The sequence below is a fragment of the Lepisosteus platostomus genome, chromosome 25 (assembly GCF_059453375.1).
Source record: "Lepisosteus platostomus isolate fLepPlt1 chromosome 25, fLepPlt1.hap1, whole genome shotgun sequence".
NCBI classification, from domain to species: Eukaryota; Metazoa; Chordata; class Actinopteri; order Semionotiformes; family Lepisosteidae; genus Lepisosteus; species Lepisosteus platostomus.
The window spans coordinates 5,188,248-5,214,267 of record NC_142635.1 but is presented as its reverse complement, the minus strand read 5'-3'; the positions used below and the strand labels follow the sequence as shown (position 1 = coordinate 5,214,267).

General features: G+C 49.1%; 2 protein-coding genes across 3 annotated transcripts in view; one reads left to right on the top strand and one right to left on the bottom strand.

Moving 5' to 3' along the window:
• The window catches only part of tmprss4a (transmembrane serine protease 4a), a 107,816-nt gene that overhangs the window by 35,645 nt on the left and 46,151 nt on the right, over positions 1 to 26,020 (top strand). For both annotated transcript variants that reach the window (XR_015930222.1, XR_015930221.1), the window contains exon 14: positions 16,868 to 17,006. The gene's annotated coding sequence lies outside the window, so the exon portion shown is untranslated. The remainder of the gene's footprint in view (positions 1 to 16,867; positions 17,007 to 26,020) is intronic.
• Positions 1,033 to 24,340, bottom strand: scn4ba (sodium channel, voltage-gated, type IV, beta a). The gene is made up of 5 exons (XM_088619542.1): positions 23,571 to 24,340; positions 7,941 to 8,104; positions 6,804 to 7,023; positions 6,157 to 6,286; positions 1,033 to 5,537 (listed from the first exon to the last, which is right to left on the bottom strand). Exons 1-5 carry the CDS (start codon positions 23,665 to 23,667, stop codon positions 5,444 to 5,446), a joined length of 705 nt encoding a protein of 234 aa, XP_088475668.1. The 5' UTR covers positions 23,668 to 24,340; the 3' UTR covers positions 1,033 to 5,443.

The window sequence follows — 26,020 nt, the reverse complement described above, 5'->3', positions numbered from 1 at the left end:
CAGCTGGCAGCCCCACTGGAGCTCAGCAGTGTGAAACTGGCCAGTACCTGGATGGGAGACTCCTGGGAAAGCTAAGGCTGCTGCTGGAAGAGGTGTTAGTGGGGCCAGTAGGGGGCGATCACCCTGCAGTCTGTGTGGGTCCTAATGCTATACTGGACACCATAACTAAAAAGGCGCTGTCCTTCAGATGAGACGTAAAACTGAGGTCCTGACTCTGTGGTTATTAAAAATCCCAGGGTGTTTCTCGGAAAGAGTAGGGGTGTTACCCCGGTGTCCTGACCAAATTTCCCCCTGGTCTTTACCAATCATGGCCTCCTAATAATCCCCATCTCTGAACTGGCTTCATCACTCTGCTCTCCTCCCCCCTGAGAGCTGGTGTGTGGGGAGAGTTAAATATTAGTCAAGGTGGTCGGGATTATTATTATTTTATTATTTTGCATCACAAGAGCTGTTGCAGTTTCAGACTGCTGGTGTTTCTTGGTCCTGTCTAGCCTCACCCGATACCTTCTGTTCCTTTGATAATTTGGGGTCTTGTACTGTATTTAAAGGATCATTATTGCTCTTTCTTCTAGGTGGTGTTTTGATGTGCTCACTTTAATCTGGTTTAATCCTCGGCCTGTTTGAATTTTACAGCTGTTATAATGGCACAATTAGTTCTCAGTATGTTTGAATCTGACTTTTTAAAATAAAAAGCTTCAAAACCGCCACTACACACACAATCTTCTCCAAACTCGTCGTGCCCTACTGAATTCTGCTCTTCCTCAAAGGATGTGTCCCTTTCTCCCCAAGTCCTTGTGGCCGAAGTGGGAAGATTTTCATCTCCTGCCTCTGAATCCCTGGACATGAATCCTAAGGGAAATTCATGGCTTTGGGCTCTTACCTGCACAAAACCCGTACTGCGATTGGTAGAGGGATGGCCATGGAATTTCAGAAAGCCGTAGTAAAATGTCTACATTCCATGCATTGCCGTTAAAATATTGTAGCACGATTTCGGTTTTGCTGGAGTGTGAATATATATATATACAGCCATCATATTGTTCAGTAAGCTATAGTACCACTTTATTAGCACTGTGGTTTTTTAGGAAGGCAGGTTCTCCCTAATGATAATGTTAAACCTTAACTTAACTGGTTCCATTGTTCACCCCTCTGCTCCTACGTTTCTTAGTACCACCATCCACGGTCTCCTCTGTATATTGTAATTTTGTTTTATCTTATGTATTCTTTTTATTTATTGTTGTTGTCATTCTGTAAAGCGCTTTGAGAAGCCACCTTTAAAGGCGCTATATAAAATAGTTTATTATTATATTATTACTATTGCCGTTATCAGTCAGCTTTGCCCAATTTGCTGCTACTTTTACCCCAGGTTGGGCCATTTCAGGTCAGGACGACAGATGCGCAGGAGGACTGTGGGACCTGTAGTCAGGCTGCAGTTCTATCTGGTTGCCGCTCAGATCTGACGAGAGCGACTGTCCTCTGGTCTTTTAAACCAGCTGTCTCTCTCTGCTCCCAACCTCGAGCAGTTCTGTCCCTTGAATGGACTAGGGTTGCCCATTGGCCCCGGCAGATCCTGAAAAGGGAATGCTTGGGGATTTTTGGGGGTTTTAGATTTGCCCTCGAAGGGATCTCACCTAAAACCCAATTTGAGCACTAAGCCTTGATTAAATCGAGGCGGCCAGATTTCACACTGAAACCCCACGATTAACGGCGAACGACAACTGGAAGACTCTACAGTTTCCTGTTTCTTTTCATTTGCTGTGCTATGTTTTTCACAGCTGTCTTTACAATATTCACTCTGTCCAGATACCTTCCAAATAAGATGTTCTGATTGACGGATGGCATCCGGACACATTTTAATATGAAGGGTACAAACCCCAGTGCTTCAGTCGGACTCCGTTCACACAACTTTTGTTTTTTTTGCAACAGAGAGGCAAAGCCGAGAAGGTGCTGTTCGTTCTGAGCTCCCAGATGTGGCCCAGCTGGACTGGCTGGGGGAGGCCACAAGGGGGGGGGGGGAGAGATCATGAAAAGAGCAGATTTCCCCTCGTGACAGCTGTTTAATGCCAAAACAAAAACCCTCTGTTCTTTCACATGCTAAAAAAAAAAATGCATTGGTTATTTTGGAAGCAGTGTCTTTTAAACAGCTTATTCCCCTCTCTCTTACAGGGCCTGGGTTAGGGTGCAGATTTGTTTCTTCTATGGTTTCGGATATTTAATTTTCTTCTAGCACTAAAGCACTCCCCGCCAGCAGAGGGAGACCCGAGTGTTTACAGGCACGCGTGTTCATCTCGAGCAAAGAGGATCAATCCTGCGCTGGGCTGGATGTTATACCACACCCCCACACCCCTTTGAGTGAACTCCCCCCTCCCACCCCCCCGGCCCTCCCTGACGGAGTCCTCTTGTTCTGTCAAGACCATCCCTCCTGCTCTGCATCATCTTCCTCGCCATTGTCCACTTCATTCGCCCAGCTCGATCAGCGCCAAATACGAGAATGCTTTGCGAGTCCCATCCAGACAGCAACCCCAGATCGTTCCAGTGGTTGCTTTGGTGGCAGTGAATGAAGAAGGAGCAGTAGTCCTCTCCTATTTTGCTGATCCTGCCGATATTGTTTTCCAGCCCTGACGTGCTTCTCGGCTGTTTGCGGTTGTAACTGACGCACAGTGGTACGTGTATCTCCTGTAGCTGGCCCCGGGAGTGTTGTTAAACTCGATGATCAGAGCTTGCACGGCTCTTTCGGTACATTTCCACAGCCCTGACGAGTTTGGTTAAGCCGGTCTGGAATCGTTTGGGCCAGCTTTTTCCAAATAATCAGTGTTATATCGATCGCTGGGGATCCAGACACCTTGTCATCGAATGCGTTTGACAGCTTGATTTCCGTCATGGCTGATGGAGGGGTGGCAGGTGGAGTCTCCACCTTGGTGCCGATGTGCCCGAAGGAAAGAGGCCTCCTCTCTTGAGAAACGTAGCTCATGGGCCTCATCCTGGTTTCTTCCGCGGGGAGAGCTCGCGATCCCCTCACCTACCCTGAACGGGACACCAGTGTCACGAAGGCGTTCTTTCAGGACCCTATGCAGACGACACCATCCGGGGTAGAGTGAGGAAAACACGGGGAAAATGGCATGCAGGGGTCAGGAATGAGAACAGGGGGCGCTGGTGTTCGGGGGAGGTGTTGCCGAGGCCGACAGTCCAAAACTGAGTCCAAAGGGGAATCAGAGACGAGGCAAAATTCCAGAGCCAGGCAGTCCATCCGAGACGAAGACAAAGGGGATTCAAAACGGGAACCGGGTCGGAACATGCACAGGAGTTATAAACTTGCCGGGACCAGGCGCTCCCAGACTCGCCTGGTACAGGAACCAGTGCGGAGCGCGGAACAGAGTGAGCGTCTGGCTTTTATAGGACGGGGGGCAGGAACCGGAGGCAGGTGCAGGTGACGAGGACAGAACAAGGAAGGGCTGGAGCGTCCTTAAGAGGAGGGGTTTACAAGCGTGACAGCCAGTCCAGGGCAGGGATCACTTCCCCACCCGCCAGCAATGAAGATCCCCCCCCCACTTACACAGCTCAGGGGTCAGCTGGAGTCACTGGGGGTACAGAACCTCACTTGGGTGTGTGCAGCGAGGACTCGAACCCCCAGCCAACCACGTGAGAGTCCAGAGACTTCCCTGCTCTGCTGCTCTGCCCCCTTCCTAGGATGATCCCAATACGAGCATCAGAAGTGTCCGGACAGTAAGCTCTCCAGAGGGGATGACTGCCCTGACTTTCTTGGGCGACTTCCCTTTTCGGACAGTGAAAGAGAAGGAGCCTGTTCCTATCTTCTCGTAAGAGGAAGACAGTCTCGGTTTCCATAAGTCTTCAAAGCTGTCCGTACCGATCTCTGCTCCTGGGAAGCGCGTCTTCTCTCTTTCTGAAATCCACTCTTTCTCTCCTCTTTGGAAGGCAACACACTGCCTGATTTACAAGCTGGGTCAGTCTGTGTGTGTCTAATACCCGAGAGGGACACCCTGCTTGTTTTCCAGTGACACAATGTATATCTGGTCAGCTGGAAAAGCTAGTTATGCTACTGTATTTTTCATCAATATATAGCATGTGCTGTAAGACTATACCTAGTAGCTTAATATCAGATATGAATAATAAATATATCAGATAATTTAATATTTAATCAGCTATCTTAATAAAAATGAGTTAGGAGCTCTGGCATTCTGAACTCCCCCGTAGATAATGCCTCTTTATGAAACCCCCTCTCCCATGTGGATTGAAGTGGGCCGGAAATTTGGGAGTGCGATTGGAGACTTCAGGGTAGGCTGCTCCACGTTCGTGCTGACCTTTGAGCCTTGAAAGACGACATGGGTTGGCGGTGCAGGGGTGCTCGAGGGGGGCTGCTGGGGGCAGGGGGGAGTGAGGGGATAGCTGACTGCTGGGGTCCTCGGTTTCCAGATCTGGTGGGGTCCCGGTAGGCAAACAGCTCAGGCCACTGCCAGCTTCGTCTGCCGCCTGCTCGTCTTCTTTGGACCAGTCGCAACGGAGCCAAACTGTGCCGCCTCCCTCAGAGAAGATGATGGGACGAGCAGACGTCCTCCCCTTCATCGCCTTCCTGATTGTTTTGTGCATCAGGAAAAAAAACAAAAACCCCCAGACGGTGGCGCTCAAGGTCCAATTGGTACCGAACCGCCAACTTCGTTCAGTTCATGCTGACGTCCTCTTCTGTGTCGGGATGTTGCAAGAGCACCGCTCTCCCTCCGGGCAAGAAATGTGTCTTTAGAGAGGAAACCACAGGCGAGATTGCAGTGCGTCTGACTGCGTCGATCGGGACGCTGGACTAATGTTTTAAATGCGAGGAAAAGAGTCTGTCGTCAAAACGAGAGAGGAGGTCCATCAGCACTCTTTCCCTCTGCCTCTGGCGCGCGCTGGTCTGCGTTCAGGAAGGTCTGGTCTGTTGGATGCTTCAGAGAACCGCGGGCTGTGAAGTGGAACTCGATGCGGTCTCCTCCTCGTCCGTCCCGCGAGACTCTGGGCCCAGAAACGCCCAGACTTCACTGCAGCACCCTCCGACGGCAGGGGAGGAAAAAGAAAATACCCCTCTCTGGCCATTTCTGGAGCCCCAGAGCCGCCCCAGTGACCCGGGCCCTTTCGCCTGGTGTGAAACCCGCTTCGAATCTGTCCGGGTTCCGTTTTTTTTGACCCGGACCGCGGATCGGACTGGCGGTCCAATTCGAGAGCAGCTTGTTGCAGATTAAACTGGGGGGGGGGTGGCGGTGGCAGTGGGGGTGAGTGTTATCCAGCCCAGATTCTAAGAGGATACATCGCGTGTACCCCGTTTCTCAAGCATAGTTTAAAATAGAGATTTATATATATATATGAATATTGTTTTTTCTTCTTACAAAGGAAAACAGTCCGTGGTTATAATACGTGTTTAGGATGAGCTATGCGGTGTGGCCACGCGATCTCGTCCTCACGCCTTTGCCTGTCCTTTTGTGTCGGCTTTGGAGCCGGAGAGACCGTTTTCCGTGTTGTCAATCCCTGAGGAGCTCACAAGGCACTCTTTGCTGTGGAGAAGGGAGAGGGAAAACAAAAATGCCAGCTGTTAGAGAAGGGTCCCTGGGATTCTTGCTTTGCGTTTTCTGACCTGTTCCTGGGAAGGGCCACCCTGCGGTTAAGTCACTAGCACTGCTAACTGAAGCATAAGAAGCCAAGAAAGGTTACAAACAAGAGCCCATCTGTGCCGATTGGTCGTTAGTAGTTAATTGATGCCAGGATCTCATGGCTTCAATGACATGGCTAGGCAGCTTGTTCCACTCTCCCGCCACTCTTTGTGCACCGGAGAGCTGTACAGTTTACCCCACAGACCCCAGAGTACTCGCAAGAGCCTTCTTCTCAAGCGTCTGTGTCAGGCCCTGCGTGCCGCAGGCCCCAGCTGCCAGATATGGCCGGTATTGGGGTGTGCGCGACTTTCTGACGCCAGTTTGGTTTGCAGCTACGAAGTTAAGACAGCTTACAAAATAAAAGTGCTTTTAATAGTTAATTGATCAAAATATCTTTTCCAACCCTTACTTGAAAGAAGGCGGGGTATCAGCTTCAACAGCATGGCTGGGCAGCTCGTTCCACACCCCCACAACTCTTTGTGTAAAGAGCCCTCTCTATCAACACTCCCCCCCCACCACTCACTTCTTCTCGCGGGTCTTGGAGATGATAAAGAGGATCAGCGCCTTCAGCACCATGATGACGATGATCAGGCCGATGACCCCTCCCACGGCGGAGGCGATCATGACGGTGAGGGTGTTGTCCACCTCCAGCACTGCCTCAGGGCGGAGGGCGAGAGAAACAACAAACCAGCGCCACGTCATTCAGTCAGAAAACCCTCCAGCCATTTTCTAAACCGTTCTACCTAGTTCAGGGTCATGGGGGAGCCGGAGTCTATCCCAGCAAGCAAAGGGCACAAGGCAGGGCCCACCCTGGGGAGGACACCAGTCCATCACAGGGCACACACAGACCCAAACACGCTCAAATCAGGGCCGATTTTTCTCAGACGCCAATTAACCTACCGGTATCTTTTTGGACTGTGGGAGCAACTGGAGGAAACCCAGCAGGAACAAGGGGGAGAGCATGCAAACTCCGCCCAGACAGCACCCCAGCTCTGTCTTTGTCTGGGTGTCATTACTGAACTGTGGACATGAAGCTCTCAACTGCACAAGGCGGGACTGTACCCTGGACAGGACGCCAGTCCCTCACAAGGGCGCAAGGCAGGACCAAATGTTCCAAACGTGCACCGCTGCTGCAACAGGGACCGACACACCAGAACTCCGGGAACTCACGCTCGGACACCACGGTGACGGTGTACTTGGCGCTGTGGTTGTGGTTCTTCTCCTTGGGGTTGCGGGCGAAGCAGACGTAGATGCCCTCGTCCTCGAAGGTCACGTTTTCCAGCACCACCGAGATGTTGTTGGTGCGGCTGGTGCCCACAAACCGCACGCGGTCGTGGTAGTAGGTCACGGAGGGCTCGAACCCGGTGGCCTTGATCACAGCCTCGCACATCTGGAGGCAGGGAGAGAGAGCGGAGACAAGTCGGAATTTGACTCTCTTTCCTCTCTTCCGCGGTCGCAGTACGAGTTTTCCTTCCCACGCGATGTAACAATTCCTCCCCGGTTTTTCACTCAGCGAACAGACTGTCACATCTTATCTGGGGGAATCGGCTTCTTACTTTTTAGGATGTTTTAACTTTTTTTATATATATATAAAATAAAGGCTTGCGTGTGTTAAGTGCGTGCAGTACAGGATAGTACCTCATTTTTCTGCTTTTGCTAACGACTGGAGCGATGTAATTACTGTACTGTAAACGTGTAGACGTGTGAGCAATGTCTTCCTACAGTATGTGCTGTTTCTGCCTCGGCTAATGACCTGAGGCGTGAAACCCGAGGAGTTAATCAGGAATTGTATCGTTTTCAGACTTGAGTGCCGTTCTGCACTGTATTAAGGTGAGGTTGTGGCGTTTGAGAGAACATTTGGGAATTTTTGGAACCCAATTCCAAATTCCAATTCCAAAACCCCGATGGGAGTTTACAACCCAGGACGGTTTTCAACAGCTCGTATAATGAGGGATTGCTGTACACAGTGCCCCTTTAATGAAGAGTAAGTCTCTATTTATTATTTATTACAGTACTGTAATAACACTACATTAAACTCCCCACTGAGAGCTGGTGTGTGGGGAGAGGACTGGGGCATCATCCAGGTGGGCCCACACACGGGTGGGGGTGGAGGGGATCCCCATGACCTGTAAAGAGCTTTAAGTGGAGTGTCCAGAAAAGTGCTAAGTGTAAAGAATTATTATTATAATTATTATTGACTTGTGCCTTCTGTTTCGTTGTTGTAATAATACTACATTACATCATTCTGACAGTATTGTGGTCTTGAGGAAGCCTGTATGTACAGTGTAAGCCATGTGTGTCTCTCACCTTTCTCTCTGTGCCGTTGTCCATGAAGTGCCAGTTGAAGTAGAGGTTCTCAATGCCTATACAGGTACTGTAGGTGCAGGGCAACAGGACTGTGGATCCATTCAGGGCCTGGACAGAGGGCACCTTCCCCACTGACACCTCCAGAGCCTCCACATACCACAGCCCTGAGAGAGAGGGAGAGAGTCCAGGTCAGACACAGGGACGGGGAGAGACAGGAACAGACACCCCACTCAGAGCTCTTTACGGGTCATGGGGATCCCCTCCACCCCCACCAGTGTGCAGCCCCACCTGGATGATGCCCCAGTCCTCTCCCCACACACCAGCTCTCAGTGGAGAGGAGAGCAGAGTGATGAAGCCAGTTCAGAGATGGGGATTATTAGGAAGCCATGATGGGTAAAGGCCAGGGGGAAATTTGGCCAGGACACTGGGGTAACACCCCCACTCTTTTCAAGAAACGCCCTGGGATTTTTAATGACCACAGAGAGTCAGGACCTCAGTTTTACGTCTCATCAAGGACAGATCCTTACTACAGTATAGTGTCCCCGTCACTGTACTGGGGCATTAGGACCCACACAGACCACTAAGTGAGTGCCCCCTACTGGTCTGCTACATTGCTAACACACATTTGAGCAGGGTACAGTCCTGTATAATACATCAACAACACAAGTCTCTACATTACATTACATTTCAGAAAAACGTGTGAAAGAAAGGCAATTAATGAATGAAAGTAAAAAAAAAAAGCTCAAAGATGGAGCAATGAGATACCATCAGTAACATATTAATAGTAATTAATGTAACTCATTACTATAAACTTAACTAATATTAGGGTGGCACTATGGCGCAGTGGTTAACTTTGCTGCCTCCCAGAACTGGGACTCTGGGTTCAGTTCAATCCCTGGGGTGCTGTCTGTGTGGAGTTCGTATGTTCTCCCTGTGTTGACGTGGATTTCCTAACACAGTCCAAAACTGGACCTGCTGTGAGTGTGAGTGTGAGTGTGAGTGTGAGTGTGAGTGTGAGTGTGAGTGTGAGTGTGAGTGTGACCTGCGACGGACTGTTTGCTTGCTGGGATAGGCTCCGACTCCCCTGACACCCTGTACTGGATAAAACAGTTTAATAAAGGATGGATGAATAATTAATATTAATAAGTAGTTGAAGTAATATTCCAGTAGAGGAACAATAGCAAAACAGTGAAAATGTGTAACTGCAAACATGGCTAGAATGCTGTCCTATTTTATGGTAATCCATGCTGATTAAATAGTCCATTCATTAGTGATTTTGTTTCAAAAAATGGTTGCCTCTTTAATCTGGATTCTCATAAACGGCTTAGTTCCATGCAAATCTCTTGCATAATTTGCCATTCATTTTCTTAGGGACTCGTTAGCCTAAAGCAATTAAATGGAGCCGGGCAGCGTGATCCTGGAGGGGCTGAGATTTTAAACCTTGATAACCAGCTTTTCATAATGGGAGAGGGGGCATTTGGACAGGAAATGCCCTGAACACGGCCCACCTTGTCGGAAACAAATTAAAAGGTTCCGGCTGGATCTTAATGAGACGAGAAGCCAATTAAATGGCCGCCAACGTGGGCGATTGTCTTTCTGTTACCTCGGGGACCCGAAAGTCCGATTAACATGTATTGAATTCAGGACTGGCAGAAGGCTGGACCGTGAAGCTGCTGATCAGAACTGATGGAGTCTGAAAGTGTGTGAAAAGGGCGGCGCTGTCAGTCTGGAGCCTTTGGCCTAAAAGCTCTTGGGAACACTGAAGAAGTTGAAGTTGTCTGAAGCAATTAAAATATTTTAATATTTTAACTCGCACCTGTAGAGACCGAATTGTGAAGTATGAGATTGGGCTCTATGGAAACTACCATCCAGAGGAAAAAAAAAACGTTTTATGTGCATCTTGTGATTATGAGTAAATTATCTTGTTATTTTGGGATAGTACCTTATCATTTAATACCTACGTTATCATTAGCTGACTTTCAGTTTGAAGCAGTGGAATTGATCAGGCTTTCTTGTTTTATAATTGGTATGTGTCCTCGTGTTAATACTGATTGTGGAACTGCACAGCGATTCTAAGATAATCCACTGTCTTGTAATAGCAAGATCATTTGGAATTAAAAGAGACACATGAAACATTTTTGTTTTCCTTAATAGCGGCAATGTGCTTGTTGCAGCTACAACTCAGCACTAGGAGGTGACTTCTTTTTCCAACTTTATTCGCTATCACCAGTTCCCCCCCGACGTCTAGAAATCCACTTTTGTGGGAAAAGTTGCAGGCAGCGTCTGTGGACCATCTCTTTTGAGTGCGTTGATCTTTACTTGGATCAAGTCCTGCGTTTACTGTCCTTGTGATTGTTTTGTGTCTGTGTGTGGCCCTGTGATGGACTGGCGTCCTGCCCAAGGTGTACCCTGCCTTGTGTCCGGTGCTTGCTGGGATAGACTCTGGCTCTCCTGTGACCCGGAACTGGATGAAGAAGTTAGGAGTTAGGAGTGATGCTTCATTGCATATGAATAAATATCACTCGGCTGCAGACTTGAAAAATCGGGCTTCTCTCGTGACCATCGAGCGGCACGAATGAGCTAGGACGAGCCGCTTCAGCATGCGCAGACATAAATTGCCTTTCCTGAAGGCTGCGAGTGAATCTTCAGTTCTGCAAGACCCACAGGATCATGCGCTGATGATTTAAGGAGGCTGACGGCGGGTGGGAGGTGTACCGTACGACAATGGTCCATCTCCAGCCAGTGTTTTCTCATTATGGGAATAGATGATTATTTTTAATCCCTCCTAAGTGCGTCCCCGGGACCAGAGCCAGGATGAGCTGGCTGAGTGCCGCCGAGGAAAGGGGTCGCCCCCTAATCCCTGTTCTCCCGCGATCCAGGACGCTCTGCGTTCCGAAATGTGTTCAGTAACTTGGACTTGATTCCACAGGGTTACTGCCCTGGTACACTACCACCAAATCAATCCCTGCAGTTCCTATCCACTTCTTCCATTTCAGGGTGGCGGGTGAAAGGTACACCACGTTCAGCAAAACACCAGCTGCAACATTCAGTGTATCTGCTGTTGGTAAGCCTAGGGGCCTACAGACACAAATGACGCTTGCTTGAAGAATTGTTTTGGTGTAGAAGGCCAATCGCAACTACCCGCTTTTAGAAAACACCGATATACAGTAGCTCCGCTATGATTGAGGTAGACGTTGACTTAACCAATAGCAATTAAATAAGATGGATGTTTTTCTTTTTCCTTATCAAGTAAGTGTGTAAAAGGTCAGCTGTAACTTTTCTTGTTCAGTCCGGGAGCGGAAGGAAATGTAATTTATATGAATTAGTGAACCATGAGATAACTTTGGGGTCGGGTGTTAAATGTAATATCTTTAGTTAGTTTAGTTAATTGGACATGCCGCCAAACTAGCGGTAAGTGTGGAAAGTTGTTAAAAGTGATCACTCGGTGTCCCGTTTGGAAGTGCTCTCCTGGTCAGATCGCTGTCACTGCTGTGTGCCGATTTCGTTATGTATAAATATATGTCATCATCCGAGCCAGGAGCGAGGATTTGTGTGTTTTGGAAAAAGACGTGTTGTCACCTGTGATGGTTTGTGTGTTTTTGCCTTTCGTTTCTCTGTGGTTCTTTAGGTTGAACTTTGGCAAGAGGCACCACAGGAGGCGGCTGTCTCGCCTGGGTTTTATATGATCTAGCCAGCAGCCATATCAACCTGCAACTCACAACTAGCAGCCCCACTGGAGCTCAGCAGTGTGAGCCTGGCCAGTACCTGGATGGGAGACTCCTGGGAAAGCTGAGGCTGCTGCTGGAAGAGGTGTTAGTGGGGCCAGCAGGGGGCCTATTGCCCCAGTATAGTGACGGGGACACTATACTGTAAAAAGGGTGCTATACATCAGATGAGACGTAAACTGAGGTCCTGACTCTCTGTGGTCATTAAAAACCCCAGGGTGTCTCTGGAAAAGAGTAAGGGTGTAACCCCAGTGTCCTGGCCAAATTTCCCCCTGGCCTTTACCAATCATGGCCTCCTAATAATTCCCATCTCTGAACTGGCTTCATCACTCTGCTCTCCTGAGCTGTCTGTGTGGGTTTCCTCCAGGTGCTCCGGTTTCCTCCCACTGCCCCAAGACATTCTGGGGAGTTAACTGGCTTCTGGGGAAACTGGCCCTGGTGCCACAGTGATCCTCAGTAGCTTCTGTACTTGGATCTGCCGGTGGTTTTGGTGCAGGCTGAACATGCAGCTTAGTATGAAACTCAGTTCATTCAGTTGCCACAGATGGTACAGCTTGGATCCATGCATGTACTATGCTCAGAATAAACTAAAAATGATGTTCACTAAAACACGACACCGGAAATACTAACCAGCCTAGGTTACAAGGCTTAACGCTTGTTACTCGCACGGGAAGGCGACACACCTTCATTGCACATGTACTGATCAGGCCCATAAGAAATCTGAAGTAGTTCAAGTAGGGAGATGTGTCAGCATGCGTAGGCTGCAAAGGAACAAGTACAGGTTTATTCTCCACTGAAAAGAGAAGAAAAGAAACACGTTTCGGCTGTGGAGCCCTCTTCACCCACTCGAAGAAAAGCAGGGAATAAACCTTTACTTGTTCCAGGAGAAGTCTGCACGCTCGCTCCTATCCGTTCAACTCTCCCCACCCACCAGCTCTCAGTGGGAGGAGAGCAGAGTGATGAGGCCAGTTCAGAGAGGGGGGTTATTAGGAGGCCATGACTGGTAAAGGCCAGCGGGAAATGTGGCCAGGTTTTTGTAGGGGCTACGAAATGTTCAGGGCCTTCGAAGGAGGGAGACACTAGAGACGAGCGAAAAATGAGCTGAAACAACATGCTGGCGATCGACTGCAAATCACTGATCACACGCTGTCTAGCGGCTGTTCTAGACACCAGAAGGATGAGAGGTGATGGTGTCTCGACTCGCTCCAGCAATCACGGGGTTTAGCGTTCGAAGAGTTTAAAGTGCATCATGTCAGTTGACGTCATTCAAGTGGCGTTCACCCCCTTTCTGCACATTCGGGAGTGAAAGTGCCCCGGGCCTACGCACACCAACATCCGGCCCTGCTCAGGACAGGAGCCCAGGAGCCTCTCTCTCCCCGTCAGTCACGCGTTCTGTGCAAGACCCCCCACATCAACCGCTTCATTCTGACTGTGGCAGTGATGTGCCGGACCTTGGCCCGGCCCGGCCTGTGTTCTGAAGATCACAGCCGTCTGGCCCCCCCTTTTTTTTAAATCTTTTCCTTTTCGGATGCCACCTCCGCTAAGCTCTCTCCTCCTCCTTCAACCCCCCCCCCCCTCCCGGTGCAGGAGTGTGCCTGCGAGCTGCAGTCTGGGGATCTCAAGCCCATCAGTAATGCAGAGACCGGCTGCAGTGTTTTCTACTGCAGCACTCCCCCCCCGCCCCTCCTGGTTAATGCAGTGCAGCAACACTGCTGCTCAGGATCAGTGGGTTTTTTTTGCACTGTGGCCTAGCCTCCAGCACGCCGGCTGTGTGGATTGATCACATTAAACAAATGTCCATCTGTGAGCAAGCCGTGGCAGCATAAAGGCTGGAGCCTTCAAAGCTTTGCCTCGTTCCCTGCTTACTTTGGTGCCTTCTCTTTCTTTTTGGCAAATGAGCACACTTGACGCAGACGCAATGCAGCTGTGTAGAAGGGCATTTGAAACTGAGAAGGGGGGGGGGCTTCTTTACACAAAGGGTGGTGGGGGTGTGGAACAAGCTACCCCGCCAAGTCGACATCCAGGTTTTGGTCGAGAAATGGCTAGAAAGGGCTCCTTTGGTCAAATTGCTGCTAATTACCAAACGAGTCCTTTAATTTGTAAACCCATACTTCATAGCTGTAGCCCTAAACACCAAGCACAAAGCAGAGCACACCCAAACTCGGCGATGTCTGGGAGCTGGCCCCCTTTATCGCACAGGGCCTGGCACAGACGCTTGTGATGAAGGCTTATAGGCCTGTCCTGGGGACACTGTTTTTGGGGGGGTCGGGGGGTCCCCTGTTTTAATAACAGGGCTTTGTAAACGCAGTCAGGGAAGCTCTGATTTACTCAAACTGCTCTGGGTCCAACCTGACAGTCTAGAAACGTTCTTCACCATCTCTTGTCCATTGTGAATTTGTCTTTTCATTGTGAGTTTTGTCGTTAAACGCGACCAGTATTGAAACGGCGTGGTTAAGCCAGACACTGGAGACAGCCGGTTTAACTCTCGAGAGAAACAAACCATATCAGTGCTTCAATTTCACAACTGGAGGCCTGCCTGAAGTTACCACGTAACACATTTCCACGGACTGCACGCTCTCAAAAATCCTTTCAGTTCAGAATCCAAAAGATTTGTTTACTCTGTATAAAGAGCAATACAAGATTATTTTTTTATGAATACCTAACTAACAGCAGTTATTTTTCCAACCAAGAATCAAGTTGCAAGACGCAAAGAGTCACCAGCGTGAGAATGACTGATCTGGAAAGACTTGATTGTATTTATTTATCACTCCACTATGGGTGCTTTCTATTTCTAATATCAGACTGGGACAATATGTCTGCTCAAAGTTTACAGAACAGAGCTGCAGGCACAGTGCCACAAAGAGACCATATTAAAAGCTCTGGACAACAGCAGTAGTCGGAGGGGGCAGAAATACCGTCAGCTTCAACAGCAAAGGCAATGAAAATGCTTCCAAGCTGTTGTGCAGTTAGTCTGTCCAACAGTGGAAAGAGCATCCAGTCTGAATTTTTCACATTCCAGCCAAGTGTGAGCCGCGATCCGGACTGGGAGAGCTGCAGTCGGGGGCGGGCTGATGACATTGTCCAGGGTCACTGGAGACTGGCCAGTAACTCCCTAACCTCAGACGGTCAGCGCTCACAGCGAAGGTCACAGCGACGGGGAGATCAGAAGAGCACGTTTCAGGCGCTTCCTTCGAGAGCACCAGGAGCACGTGCACAAACTGTCTGGGCTCTGTTGAGAGGAGCAGTGAGTCTCCTCACCACCTCTGACTCCCGAGTAGTTGCCACAGACCGAACTGTATTGACTTGAGTCGCTTCTAGCGAGCAGAACTCTATGGGAGAGCACTGCAGCCATCGAGGAATTTTTTTAAATATATGTGGCGTCTCGTAATTTTGAGATACCAATGATCATTCCATAGTATGAACATGAGCAACCTAATCCATTGTGCGCTGAACTTGAGCCCAGCTGGAACTGGGGGTTTAGTGCGTGTGACAGTGTCCTGCGCTGCAGAATGAGCACAGAGTGACTCTCCACTGGGGTTTAGTCACCATTAAATCTCACAGTGTTTACCTGATGTGAACACAATCTTTATTAACATGAGGACACTCGCACTGTTTATTAAAGTTTATGTCTTCATGAACGGAGCCCACTTCTCCCGGCAAAGATTTATGTTTATTCTGGAGTGAAGCAGGGGTCCAAGGACCGGATTTGTTTTTCTTCCGGCAACTTTTTTTTTTTTATTATTGTTGCGTTTGTACCCGCCTCGTTGTATATAGATACTAGTTATAACGAGAAAGCGAACCGGACAGATGGAGCGAACGGAGACGAGTTTTAGGTACACATGGTAAACGTACTGAAAAATGTTACTAGTTAATTTGTTTTATCTGGGGGGGTGGAAACCGTAGTTAAATTCCAGAAATAAACCGAAAGCTCATCCCCTGAACTGAATGCGCCCGATACTTGGCGACGTTTCTAGAATCGCTGCTCAGTGCCCGCCGGACGTCGCCTCCGCGGGCCTCCGTGCGGCAGCTACCTGGCCGGCGGCTGGAGGGGGGTTTAGCGCGAAGGACGCTATATTCAGGGTGAAGCGTTTATTTATATTCATTAAGTGTCATATGTGGGGTTTTTTTTATTCCTTTTTTTAATATTACTAAGCCGGGGCCGCCCGCCGTCCTTAAACGGCACCTCCGTTTGAAAGACGAGAGGGCCCGTCTCGGGTGTCCGCTGAGGACAGCGGGATGGCTGAAGTAAACACACACTGGACACGCTGCGCTCGGTGTGAGTTACCGGAGACCGGAGGAGCTTAATTAAGTCACCTCCAAGGTTTCCCGAGTCCGGGAGGGGGATCCTGCCCCAGCCCCCAGCCCCAACCCCCCCCCCGGTGTGAGGTTACACGGGTCTCCTGTGACACTTACACAGGAAATCGTCCTTGACGACGAGTTACTACAAAAAAAGAATGACCCCGCTGGGTCATTCTGGTATGAAAATATGATTATATCTCCCAAATAGACGGACTCTAATAACGATAGTTACTTTTAGTTTTTTTTAAATAAACCGTTGTACTTGTTGTAGCACTAACATTTTTGTTGTTGAAGAGCAAAACAACTTCAGAAACGTTGTAATTTCAGACAGTTTCCTGTTCAACGCGACACGGCTGTCCTGGTTTACCTTTAATGCACCACTGAACTAAATGATACTTCAAGGTTTAAGAACACATAGTCTTTGGGCGCAAGTCGGGGTCTTTGGAATGTGAGAATGTCTCACCCCGGATCTTTCTTTTTTGTGACACACCATTCATCTTAAAACCGTTTCATTTTCTAAATTGTTATTTTCCAGCTGGCGGCCCGGTGGGGGCAGTGGTGAGCATTGCTGCCTCGCAGCGCAGGGGCCCTGGGTTCAATTCCTGGGGTGCTGTCTGGGTGGAGTTTGCATGTTCCCCCCGAGTTTGCGTGGGTTTCGACCAGGTGCTCTGGTTTCCTCCCACGGTCTGTGCTGGTGGGTTAATTGGCTTCTGGGAAAGCTGGCCCTGGTGTGAGTGTGCCCTGTGACGGACTGGTGTCCTGCCCGGGGTGTACCCTGCCTTGTGCCCTTTGCTTCCCAGGATGGGCTCTGGCTCCGCCGTGACCCTGAATTGGATGAAAAGCGGTTTCGGAAAAGTGATTTTTTTCCCCCCCAACATGTTTCTTTTTTTTTTCCCCTTGCAGAACGCTCTTTCGGCCAGACTCGTCGTTTTTGCCTCTGTGGCGCGAAATGCCCTTCACCCCCAGCGTGGCCTGCTGCTCCCCCGGTGCCATCTGATCCTGGAGGACCCCGTTATCCATCTGGGATGCAATCCCCAGTGAGGTAATCCGGATTAGTGTGGGGAGGAGGGGGGTGGAGGACCGTGAGCACTTGTGATCCAAACCTGCCCTACGGCACCTGCAGATCAGATGCTGGGTAGTGTTCGAGTCTGTAGAGACCCATGCAGGGATTAAAGAATTAGTGCTCTGGTGCCTGATCATATTGAATTGTCCTATAGGAAACCCTCAATTTAACAGATTCATATTGGGGAAGGGGTGTCCGTTAGCGCCAAATATCCAGTTAAACACAAATGATGTTTTGTTCAGTCCCAAAACACTTATTATATGAAAAAAAAATCTATGTACTATACATATGCTTCATGGATCTTTTGACTTTTAACCGTTGCAATCGACACAGTAAATGAAGATTGTTCCTGTGCTTTGTCTATCAGAAATATAAAAGCTCTTTGCTTCATGTGTCATAAATATCCTGTACGGCACACAAAACCCCAATCACACCCTTCGTAAGCAGCTGACCGATCTCTACAGGGCACCGTTTCTATTCCTGAACTTTAAACCCATGTTGTATTTATCTGTGCCATGTCTTTTTATTTGTGCGTTTCCCCTGTTTCTGCGGCAACAGTCCGTTATTGGTGTGTTTCCAGAGAAATTTTTAGCAGATTTTGTCTGTTAAAGCCGAAGCTCGTTAAACCGGGGGTTGGCCGTATGGAGAGAGGCTTAGACAGACTGTGCACGCAGTGGGCGCACGACTGTCAGTCTGTCTCTCCTCACTCGTGCGCTTGTGCTTGTTCAGTGCGCGGGTGAACGAGCCCATCTGCGTGTGTGTGTGTGTGTGTGTGTGTGTGTGTGTGTGTGTGTGTGTGTGTGTGTGTGAGGGACAGGAAGCCGACAGCAGTGGTCTTTCGTGCGATACTCCTTGCACTCTCGCGTCTGACCTCCCGGGTTGACCAAAGGCCGGCTCGTTCGGGGTCAGGCCTGTCCGGCCAACACCATTTACTCATTAAGAAGCCATCTCTCACAGCAAACTGCCAACAGTCAGCTCGATGAATGGACTGGCCTCCTGCCTCCTGCTTGTCATGGCTGCTCTGTGATGTGGCTGTTCCCGTTTTGTAAATCCTGTCTTGCAATCAAGTGGGTTTTTTTTATCATTTCATCATTAAAAGATGTGGAACAGTGGCTTTGGGAACAATTAAACAGGTGATTAGTTAAAAGATCTCCAAATTATTTAATCTAAAACTAAATAAATCTCTCAAGGAGAGTTCTCTTATCCGAATGGATTACTTGTTTGATTCATCAGTAACTTCCAGGTGTGGCCAGTCTTTAGAAACAGGTGACCTATAAGAATAACTGGACCGGAGGTCTCCGGGACCGGGGTTAAAGACCCCTGGAGTAGCTGGACCGGAGCTCTCGTGGACCAGGGATACAGACCCCTGGAGTAACTGGACCGGGCCTCTCCGGGACCGGGGTTACAGAAATCAAGAAGGATGGGTGGCTAGACCACTTAGAAGTTGGACTTCAGTCAGGTGGGCGGTAGTGACAGATTAGGAGGTTCCACAACTAGGCAGTAATGGCCATAGCGTATGAATTGCCTTATAAATCCAGGATAAATGATCAGACACTCTTTGCCAGGTCTAAAATCATCACCAGTTTCTACTTTTAGATTGGTGCCGTCCCATCATGTTATACTCCTGTTTTTTTTTTGTACTAGCTGTGAGTGTAGATGTGTTGATATTAGTCTGTATAATGATTTTACCGCCGCCTTGAAATAGAGCAACCAGGCACTGTACGTCCCGGTTCTTAAGGGAGCGTATGAGTTCAGAATCGGAGGTGAGAATCACCGTGTTCATGGGTCACGGATCAGCGAATTACTCTACCGAGCACGTCAGGGGAGCATGCTGCCCTCCTCTCATTTCGGACAGCTCTCATGTTCTTAGATGTGTGACTCTTCCTGTAGATGCGCGGTTTCTGTAAGGCACTGGGCAACAGGTGTCGCGTATCTCTGGTACTGGACATCTCAAAGGAGAGAGCCAAGTCCTTCAGTAGTTGCCTGCTCCATAGCAGAAGAAACGGAAGACTGGTCCTAATGTTTAAACAAAAGTACATTCGTCCTTTTTCCAGCCGCTTTTTTTAAATTCCGGGTCACGGGGGAGCCGGAGTCTATCCCAGAATGCCACAGGCACAAGACTGGATAAATCCTGGACTGGATACCACTCCATCAAAGGGCACGCACGGACACAGACACACCCACGTCAGGGCCAGCTTTCCCAGAAGCCATTTAACCCACCAGCATGTCTTTGAACAGTGGGAGGAAACCAGAGCACCTGGAGGAATCCCCCACAAACCCAGAGAGAACATGCAAACTCCACACAGACAGCCCCCCCCCCCCACCCCGGGTCCAGAGCTCTGCGAGGCAGCAGTTGCTAACCACCTAAACAAATGTGCAAAGTGTTCAAAATATTTCCACTCCTGTAGCTTGAATACAGAGGGTGACTCATTCCAACACAGGTGGAGTTGCTTTTGAAGAGCAAAGGGTTTATAGATGAGAGCAGGCTGTTCCACACTTTATAAACAGAAGCGGAGCGCTACGTCTGGACAATCGGAGGGCCGTCTGCAGCTCAAGGCGGCTGGAGCACTGCCGTGGGGTGGTCAGGCAGTGAGAAGGGAGGGCTGTCGTGCGGTGTAGTATAGTCTCTCTCTCTCTCGCTTGTTTTTCTGAATGAGCGGCGCTCGTTTACAGACTTGCACAGCCGGCTCGGCCAGGCCAAGACGCTCCCCACGTTGTGTGAAAATGAGCTTAATGTACTGCGTTGGCCTCGGAAGACTGCGTTTAGAATCCTGCTCCTGGCCACCATCAGTCGAGTGATATACTGTACAGCAGGAAGGCCTGCTGTCCCACTGCCAGGCTTTTTAAGGTCTATTCTCAATTCATCTTACTGCCAGACCCCATAACTAGGCACTGCAGGAGCCAGAGTCTATGGATTTATCTATGTTAATTGTCTTCATATACTGTGTTGCCTTATAAAGCCAGGATATGCGCAGCGACAATTACTTTTCCAGACAGAGAACAGAGGGAAGGCTCGGACATTTCTGCTGCAGAATGCAGTCGCTTCTGGCCTTCACAGACTGCTTACGCAATGCATCTGAAACGATCAGGCTGACAGTTCTAAAATATCGCAGCGATTAAAACAGTGCTCTGACTGCACTGCACAAACAGCCATCGCCCCCGAGGTGCGACAAAACATTAGTACCCCTTATCACTGAATCTGGTTTTCAGGAATTTCCCACTCTGTTCCCATGCAGTGTTGCCTGGAACCTGTTTTGGCTTCAAAAGCGACAGATTATTGAGAAAATGGAGCAAACGTTACTACAGTGAAATTGTATGACGGTGGGTTAGGGTTTTGTTTAAATAAGTTTTGTTTTAATCAGGTATTTAAAGCTATTTTAAAGCTATCTGTAAAGGGTTTGGATGTCGGAAAGCAATGTCTTACTCTGAATTACTTTAGTTGGGGAATAAAATAGGTTCTTCTAATTGAGTTCAGTGTCTGCAGTAAGTTTTGATGCATGTCTAGCTCTTAACCAAGGACATGTCCACAGCTCTATCTGTACAAAAACATTGAGGAACCCAGGATACTCGTGAAGCGCTTTGTCTTAGATATAGACAGGGGTAGTTAACACCATAAGAAAGGGTATACATAAATCAGTACAGGCTATCCAGTCCTGGGCTTTGAGTTCCGAATCAGTTCAGACATCTAGATCTCATCCAGATGTTATTAAAACCGGCTTCACCAACATGGTTCAGCAGCTTGTTCCCCACACCACCTACTCTTGGTGTACAGACGCTCTGCTTTTTCCCCAGTCCTGAACGCTCATCCGCTTAATTCCCTTTGTGACCCCGGGTGCCCGTTTCATTTTCCGTCTTGAAGTGCACCGTTAGATGAGAGACACCCCTTTCAGACCCGAGAAAGTCATGGGGTCGCTCTTTTCTTGAGCTCCTGAGCTCCTTCCATGACAGCCGAGTTGTGCGCTATGCGGTGAGCGGAATTGTATGCCCTCTTGGAAATGAGGTCTGACAAGTACTCAAGTAGGTTCATATCCTCATATCGTCTGCCCTTCTTAATGCTTGTCTTTTGCTATTATCTCCATTATGTACATTTTACAGGGGCTTCTTCTTCAAGGTCAGCAGCACCCATTCTCATGTAATACTTTGTACATGTCTTAATTCCAGGCCTCTTGCCTCGTCTGTCTGAATTAAGAGAAGGAGGAAGCGTCATGGGAAGGCAGCCCAATCCAGAGTTTCTTCCTCTTGTCTTTAGCCCTGAGACTATTGAGACGCTCGTATCCGTACCTAGCCCTTCTCCGTGTTTTTTTGCGCTATGTTTGAGGGCATTTTTTTCCCCCCACTATTAACCTTCCTCTGCATGTGACGCTGACATTTTTTTAACACGCATTTCAGTTTTTGTAAAACCAGTGTTGGAACGAGATGGTAAATATCCCTGGAGGGATCTCAGAGTTGTCCATTAAGATCGACTGTTGCACACGGAAATCGTCCTGGGATCTGGGGGAATCCGAGTCAGTGGGGTCTTATAAATGGGGTAACCGCTGGTTACTTGAGTTCGCTTTGGCCTGCACACCAGTTCAGGTATTCCTTCACAACTTCCTTGTCCCCAGCAGCGTGCCAGCCTCCCTGACTCTGTGCTAATTAGGAGTTTATCATTAATCGTGGGGTGCCCCCCAGCCCACCTGGTGCAATCCCCAATTTTTTGCTCTTCCTCTTTTGATATCAACGACAAAACCAGGGCAGATGTTTGAGCTTTGTGATGTCTTATCATGAAACCCTTGAAAGACGTGCCGCAGAGCTTCAGGATAATTTTCTAGAGTCTGCAAGCCTTTCCTGATCTACTTCAATCAAGGAGATGATGTCTATCACCCCCCTAGCGTGTCCAGTGTTCTTCTATTGCCTGTTACTCAGTGAGCTTTCAGTTGCTCTGTCTGTCATCTGTCTCTGACTCTCCCTACCTGCCTGCCTGCTTTTTCTCTTACTCAGCAGCAAGCATGCAAGAGCTCCTTACACCTGTCGTCTCAGCATGGTCGTGCTGTGATCCTGTAGATCTTCAGAGCCAGGATGAGCACTTTTTCCATACAATCTCCAAACTAGGATTAGCCCCGGCAGCGCTATATTAATGGATTTCTGCACTAGATTAATGCACCCCACAGTGGAGTTAACTCTTTCTGCACTAGATTAATGGACACCAGACTGGGGTCAACCCTTTCTGCGTTAGATTAACAGACAGCGAGCTGGGGTCAACCCTTTCTGTACAAAATGAATGAACCCCACAACTGGGGTTCAACCTTTCAACACAAGATTAAGGGTCCCACACTGGGATTAGTGCCGAAAGAGTTAAACTAATGGACTCTGGGTTAAACGGCGGTTAACCCTTTCTGCACTAGAGTAATTGACTTTTAAACTGCGGTTAACCCTTTCTGCACTAAATTAATGGACCCCAAGATGGGGTTCTATGTATCCCTGGGTATTCACAATTGCAGTGTAGATGCAGTGGACCTCCAAATAGCCAGGCATTATTGCAGGGCTAGCCAATCCTAGCAACACTCCAGCTCCACATCAGAAAAGGTCTGATAGGTTGATCACATGTATATTATACCTCTGTAATATAGTGTAGTTGTTCATAGACTATCTTACTGATACATGCAGTGTTGGTGCCCTGAATCTGGAACTAGATTGTTCACTAATGTATTATCTTACATATTTTTAAACTGTACTTATTGTTCAATGACAATGCTTATATAGTTATCAAACTCTCATTGTTTCTGGCAAGTGGGAGTTAGGATATTGGCTCCTGCAGCCAGGTGTACATTTACAGACCTAAGTCCAGAAATGTTTTCAAATAACATTTTAATTTCCACGCCCGGTGAATCCGAGATCAGCTTTTCTTTTTCTAATGTGGCCGTGTACGTCTGCAGTTGTCAGCGCATTGGCTTTTCGGTCAGTTTTGAAGAGGCTCCCTGCTGCGTGCAGCCTGTTCAACAGAGATTGGTCACCCAAACCTTAACAAGCTGGGGGAGTTTGAGAAGCCGGGCAGAGCTTGCGGATGGTGAGGGAGCTCCAGATTTTTTGGAGCTGTGAGCTCTTGTTGCAAAACGACATCGACTTTAGCCCTCCTGCCCTGGGTCTTGGGGACAGCCTGGCGCTTCTGGGCAGCGAAGGCTCACGAGCTCTCACACGTCCGCACGACCTGGGGCTACTACCCCCCTCCCGAGCACAACTCCGAAATCCCAAAACCTGACCCCCCCCCGACAAAAAAGCAGGACTAGTCCCACAGAAGCCTGAGGTAGCAGTGCAAGAGGCTGGAGGAGTGCTGGAATCTCAAAATCCCGATCTCCGGCCGGCCGGAACACAGGACTGTTTCTACTAGAAGACCCCTTGCAGCTGAACGGCAGACGCATGTCCCTTGAGGAGCAACAAGTGAGCCAGCCTGCAGTTCAGTGAGCACGCTCGTCCCCCAAGCCAGATCTTCCAGAGATCGGGTCCTGTTCCCGACCGCCCCGCGCGCACGAGAGAGAGAGAGAGGAGAAACCGAGGCGTCCTTACCTATCAGCAGGGCGAGCACGAACCCGAGGGGACAGCGTTTGCCCGCTCGCAGGCACCTCTGCCACGGGGACGGCGTTCCTGTCCTGTCCCGTCCCATCCTGTCCCGTCCAGGAGGAGGAGGAGGAGAAGAGAAAGAGAGAGAGAGAGAGAGTGTCCCGGGCAGCAGGTCGTGGAAAGATGTCTGGGTCTCTCAGAGTCCTGCAGAGGAATCTCTTCGCCCCCTTCCCTCCCCCCCCTCCACCAGCGCCACCATCAACACCTCCGCCAACAACAAAAAAAAAAAAAAGCCTGCCGTCCAGTCCTGGCGATGCCCACTCCGACAGCGCGCGCGCGCGTGAGAGAGAGAGGAGAGAGTTTGGCACAGATTAAAAGAGAGAGAGGAAAAAAGTGCCGCAGCACAGGGGCAGGCTCCCGGGTCTGTCCGCATGTGTTAGAAAACGGCCCCGGCTTGCCAGCAGGATGCCTGATAAGGCAGCCAGGCAGACGCTCTCCGCAGTCGAAAGGCCGGATAGCAGGAAAAATGCAGGCAAAGTGAAGAACAGGTATGAGTGAGAGAGAGGCGCTGCAGCAGCAGCAGCAGCAGCAGCAGCAGCACTGGCGGCAGGGCCGACGCAGATCTGATTGCACTTGGATGCCCGGGGTCTGGGGAGCATTCCACACCGGAGGATCCAGTTATCCCACAGTAACTCCTGTTTGCCGGAGACTCAGGGTCGTCCCTCGCTCCCCGGCTCCCTCTCTCTCCTGCTCGCTCGCTCTCTCTCTCTCTCCCACACACACACGCGAGCGCGCGCACACACACTATTGCTCAAGAGCTGGCTGGAGCTCCGCTGGCTGCGTGCCGCTCTCTCTCTCTCTCTCTCGCGGCGCGGCTCCGCTGCTCTCTCTCCCTCAGCGCCGAGGCCAGGGCGATTGCAGACGCAGGCAGTTTTGTGCTGAGGAGTTCTAGATCAGAGGGATTTCTGCAATGCAGGTTGAAGCCAGTAGTGAAGTCATCCCCTCAGGGGAGCTGTGTATCGGATGCCACACATGCACAAATATATATTTACTTTTACTTAAGCGTAGATGGGGGCTCCAGATTCTACTTGGACACTTGGATCCAGTGCAATTGAAAGTTTGTCGCTAAAACAAATGGATCTGTCAGGATCTGTCGCTCAAATTCATGACAATGTGCAAGACTGTCTAGAATAGTGCGACACGTCAGATATATAAAAAAAACCCAGCAGTTGTGTTTTTTTTCTGGATTTACAGTGTTCAAACTTACTCCCAGCCCAGTAATCAGTATTTTGTGGGTCCTGCTCTGACCTTGAGAACATAGAGAAGGTGCTTCTTGTTGACTTTCAATAGGTGTGAGCACTGACCCTTCCTTCTGGCAGACCTTGTCTAGCCCTCTCAGATCAGCTGGCGTTGGTGGGCAGCTGTAGTTCATTCTGTGGACAGGAAGTGGACAAAAACAAAACAAGCTGTTAATGGCGCAAATAAGCTCCCAGCATGCTTAGGGTCGTGTATTAAAATGGTGGACGGGAAAGGTTGCCGATAGTTATGGCTGAAAGAGAGGACACCAGTGACTCCGAAAGATGGATGATTACTGGGTCGCATTTGACAGGAGCTGCAGAGATGAAGATGGCTCAACCTGCTGGTGTTTCATGAACACTGGGCTGTAAGGTGAGGGCAGCATGGGAGACACGGTTTTCCCACGTCCATCAACCGGGCAGGTGTTGTTTGACTTTCTTGTGGAAGAATGGTGCCGCATCCCTCCTGCAGAACTCCAGACGCTGGGAGACTCTGTGCGATAGCACATATAGGCCAAACTGGCTCCATGTGGTGTCTGAGCACCCTGTTAAATGACTTTACATAAACAATTCTATTTTTTGTCCTGTAAATGCTTAATGTCTAATTAATGGCAGATGTATATATCAATATCCCTCTTTTTCTGCTTCTCTGTGGCATCTTAAAATACCATTTTCGTATTTGCCAAATTGTTATAATGAGGAGAAAAGAGCCATTTAGCAGCTTCATTTGTTATCTGAAGCAAGATGTTTTCAGCAAAGCAATTAAAGTGCAATTAAAATTATCCAGTGTCTGGACAGGTGTTTTCACGCTGTAAATGCAAAACTGCGTTCCAGTGTTCAGACGGGGGCAGTCAGTCCTCATTAATTATAAAACGTCATAAAAGATAGTCGTTTTTGCAAGTTTTGCTTTTTCTTGCAGCAGCAACCCTACGACATTGGTACAAGTACATTTCCATATTTGAAATTCACACCTCTTATCTCAAATTGAGCTCCCCTTGGAAATCGGGCACTATCGAAGGTGATGCCGTATGACAGCTGTTGCAGTCAGAAATCGGTAAGATGGTCTTCTTTACCAGAGCTGCAGGAGGAGGTGCGTTGTCTTGCGGGAAGTTTGTCATGATGGGATGAGCCCACAGGAAAGGCAGAGCATAAGGTCTCAGG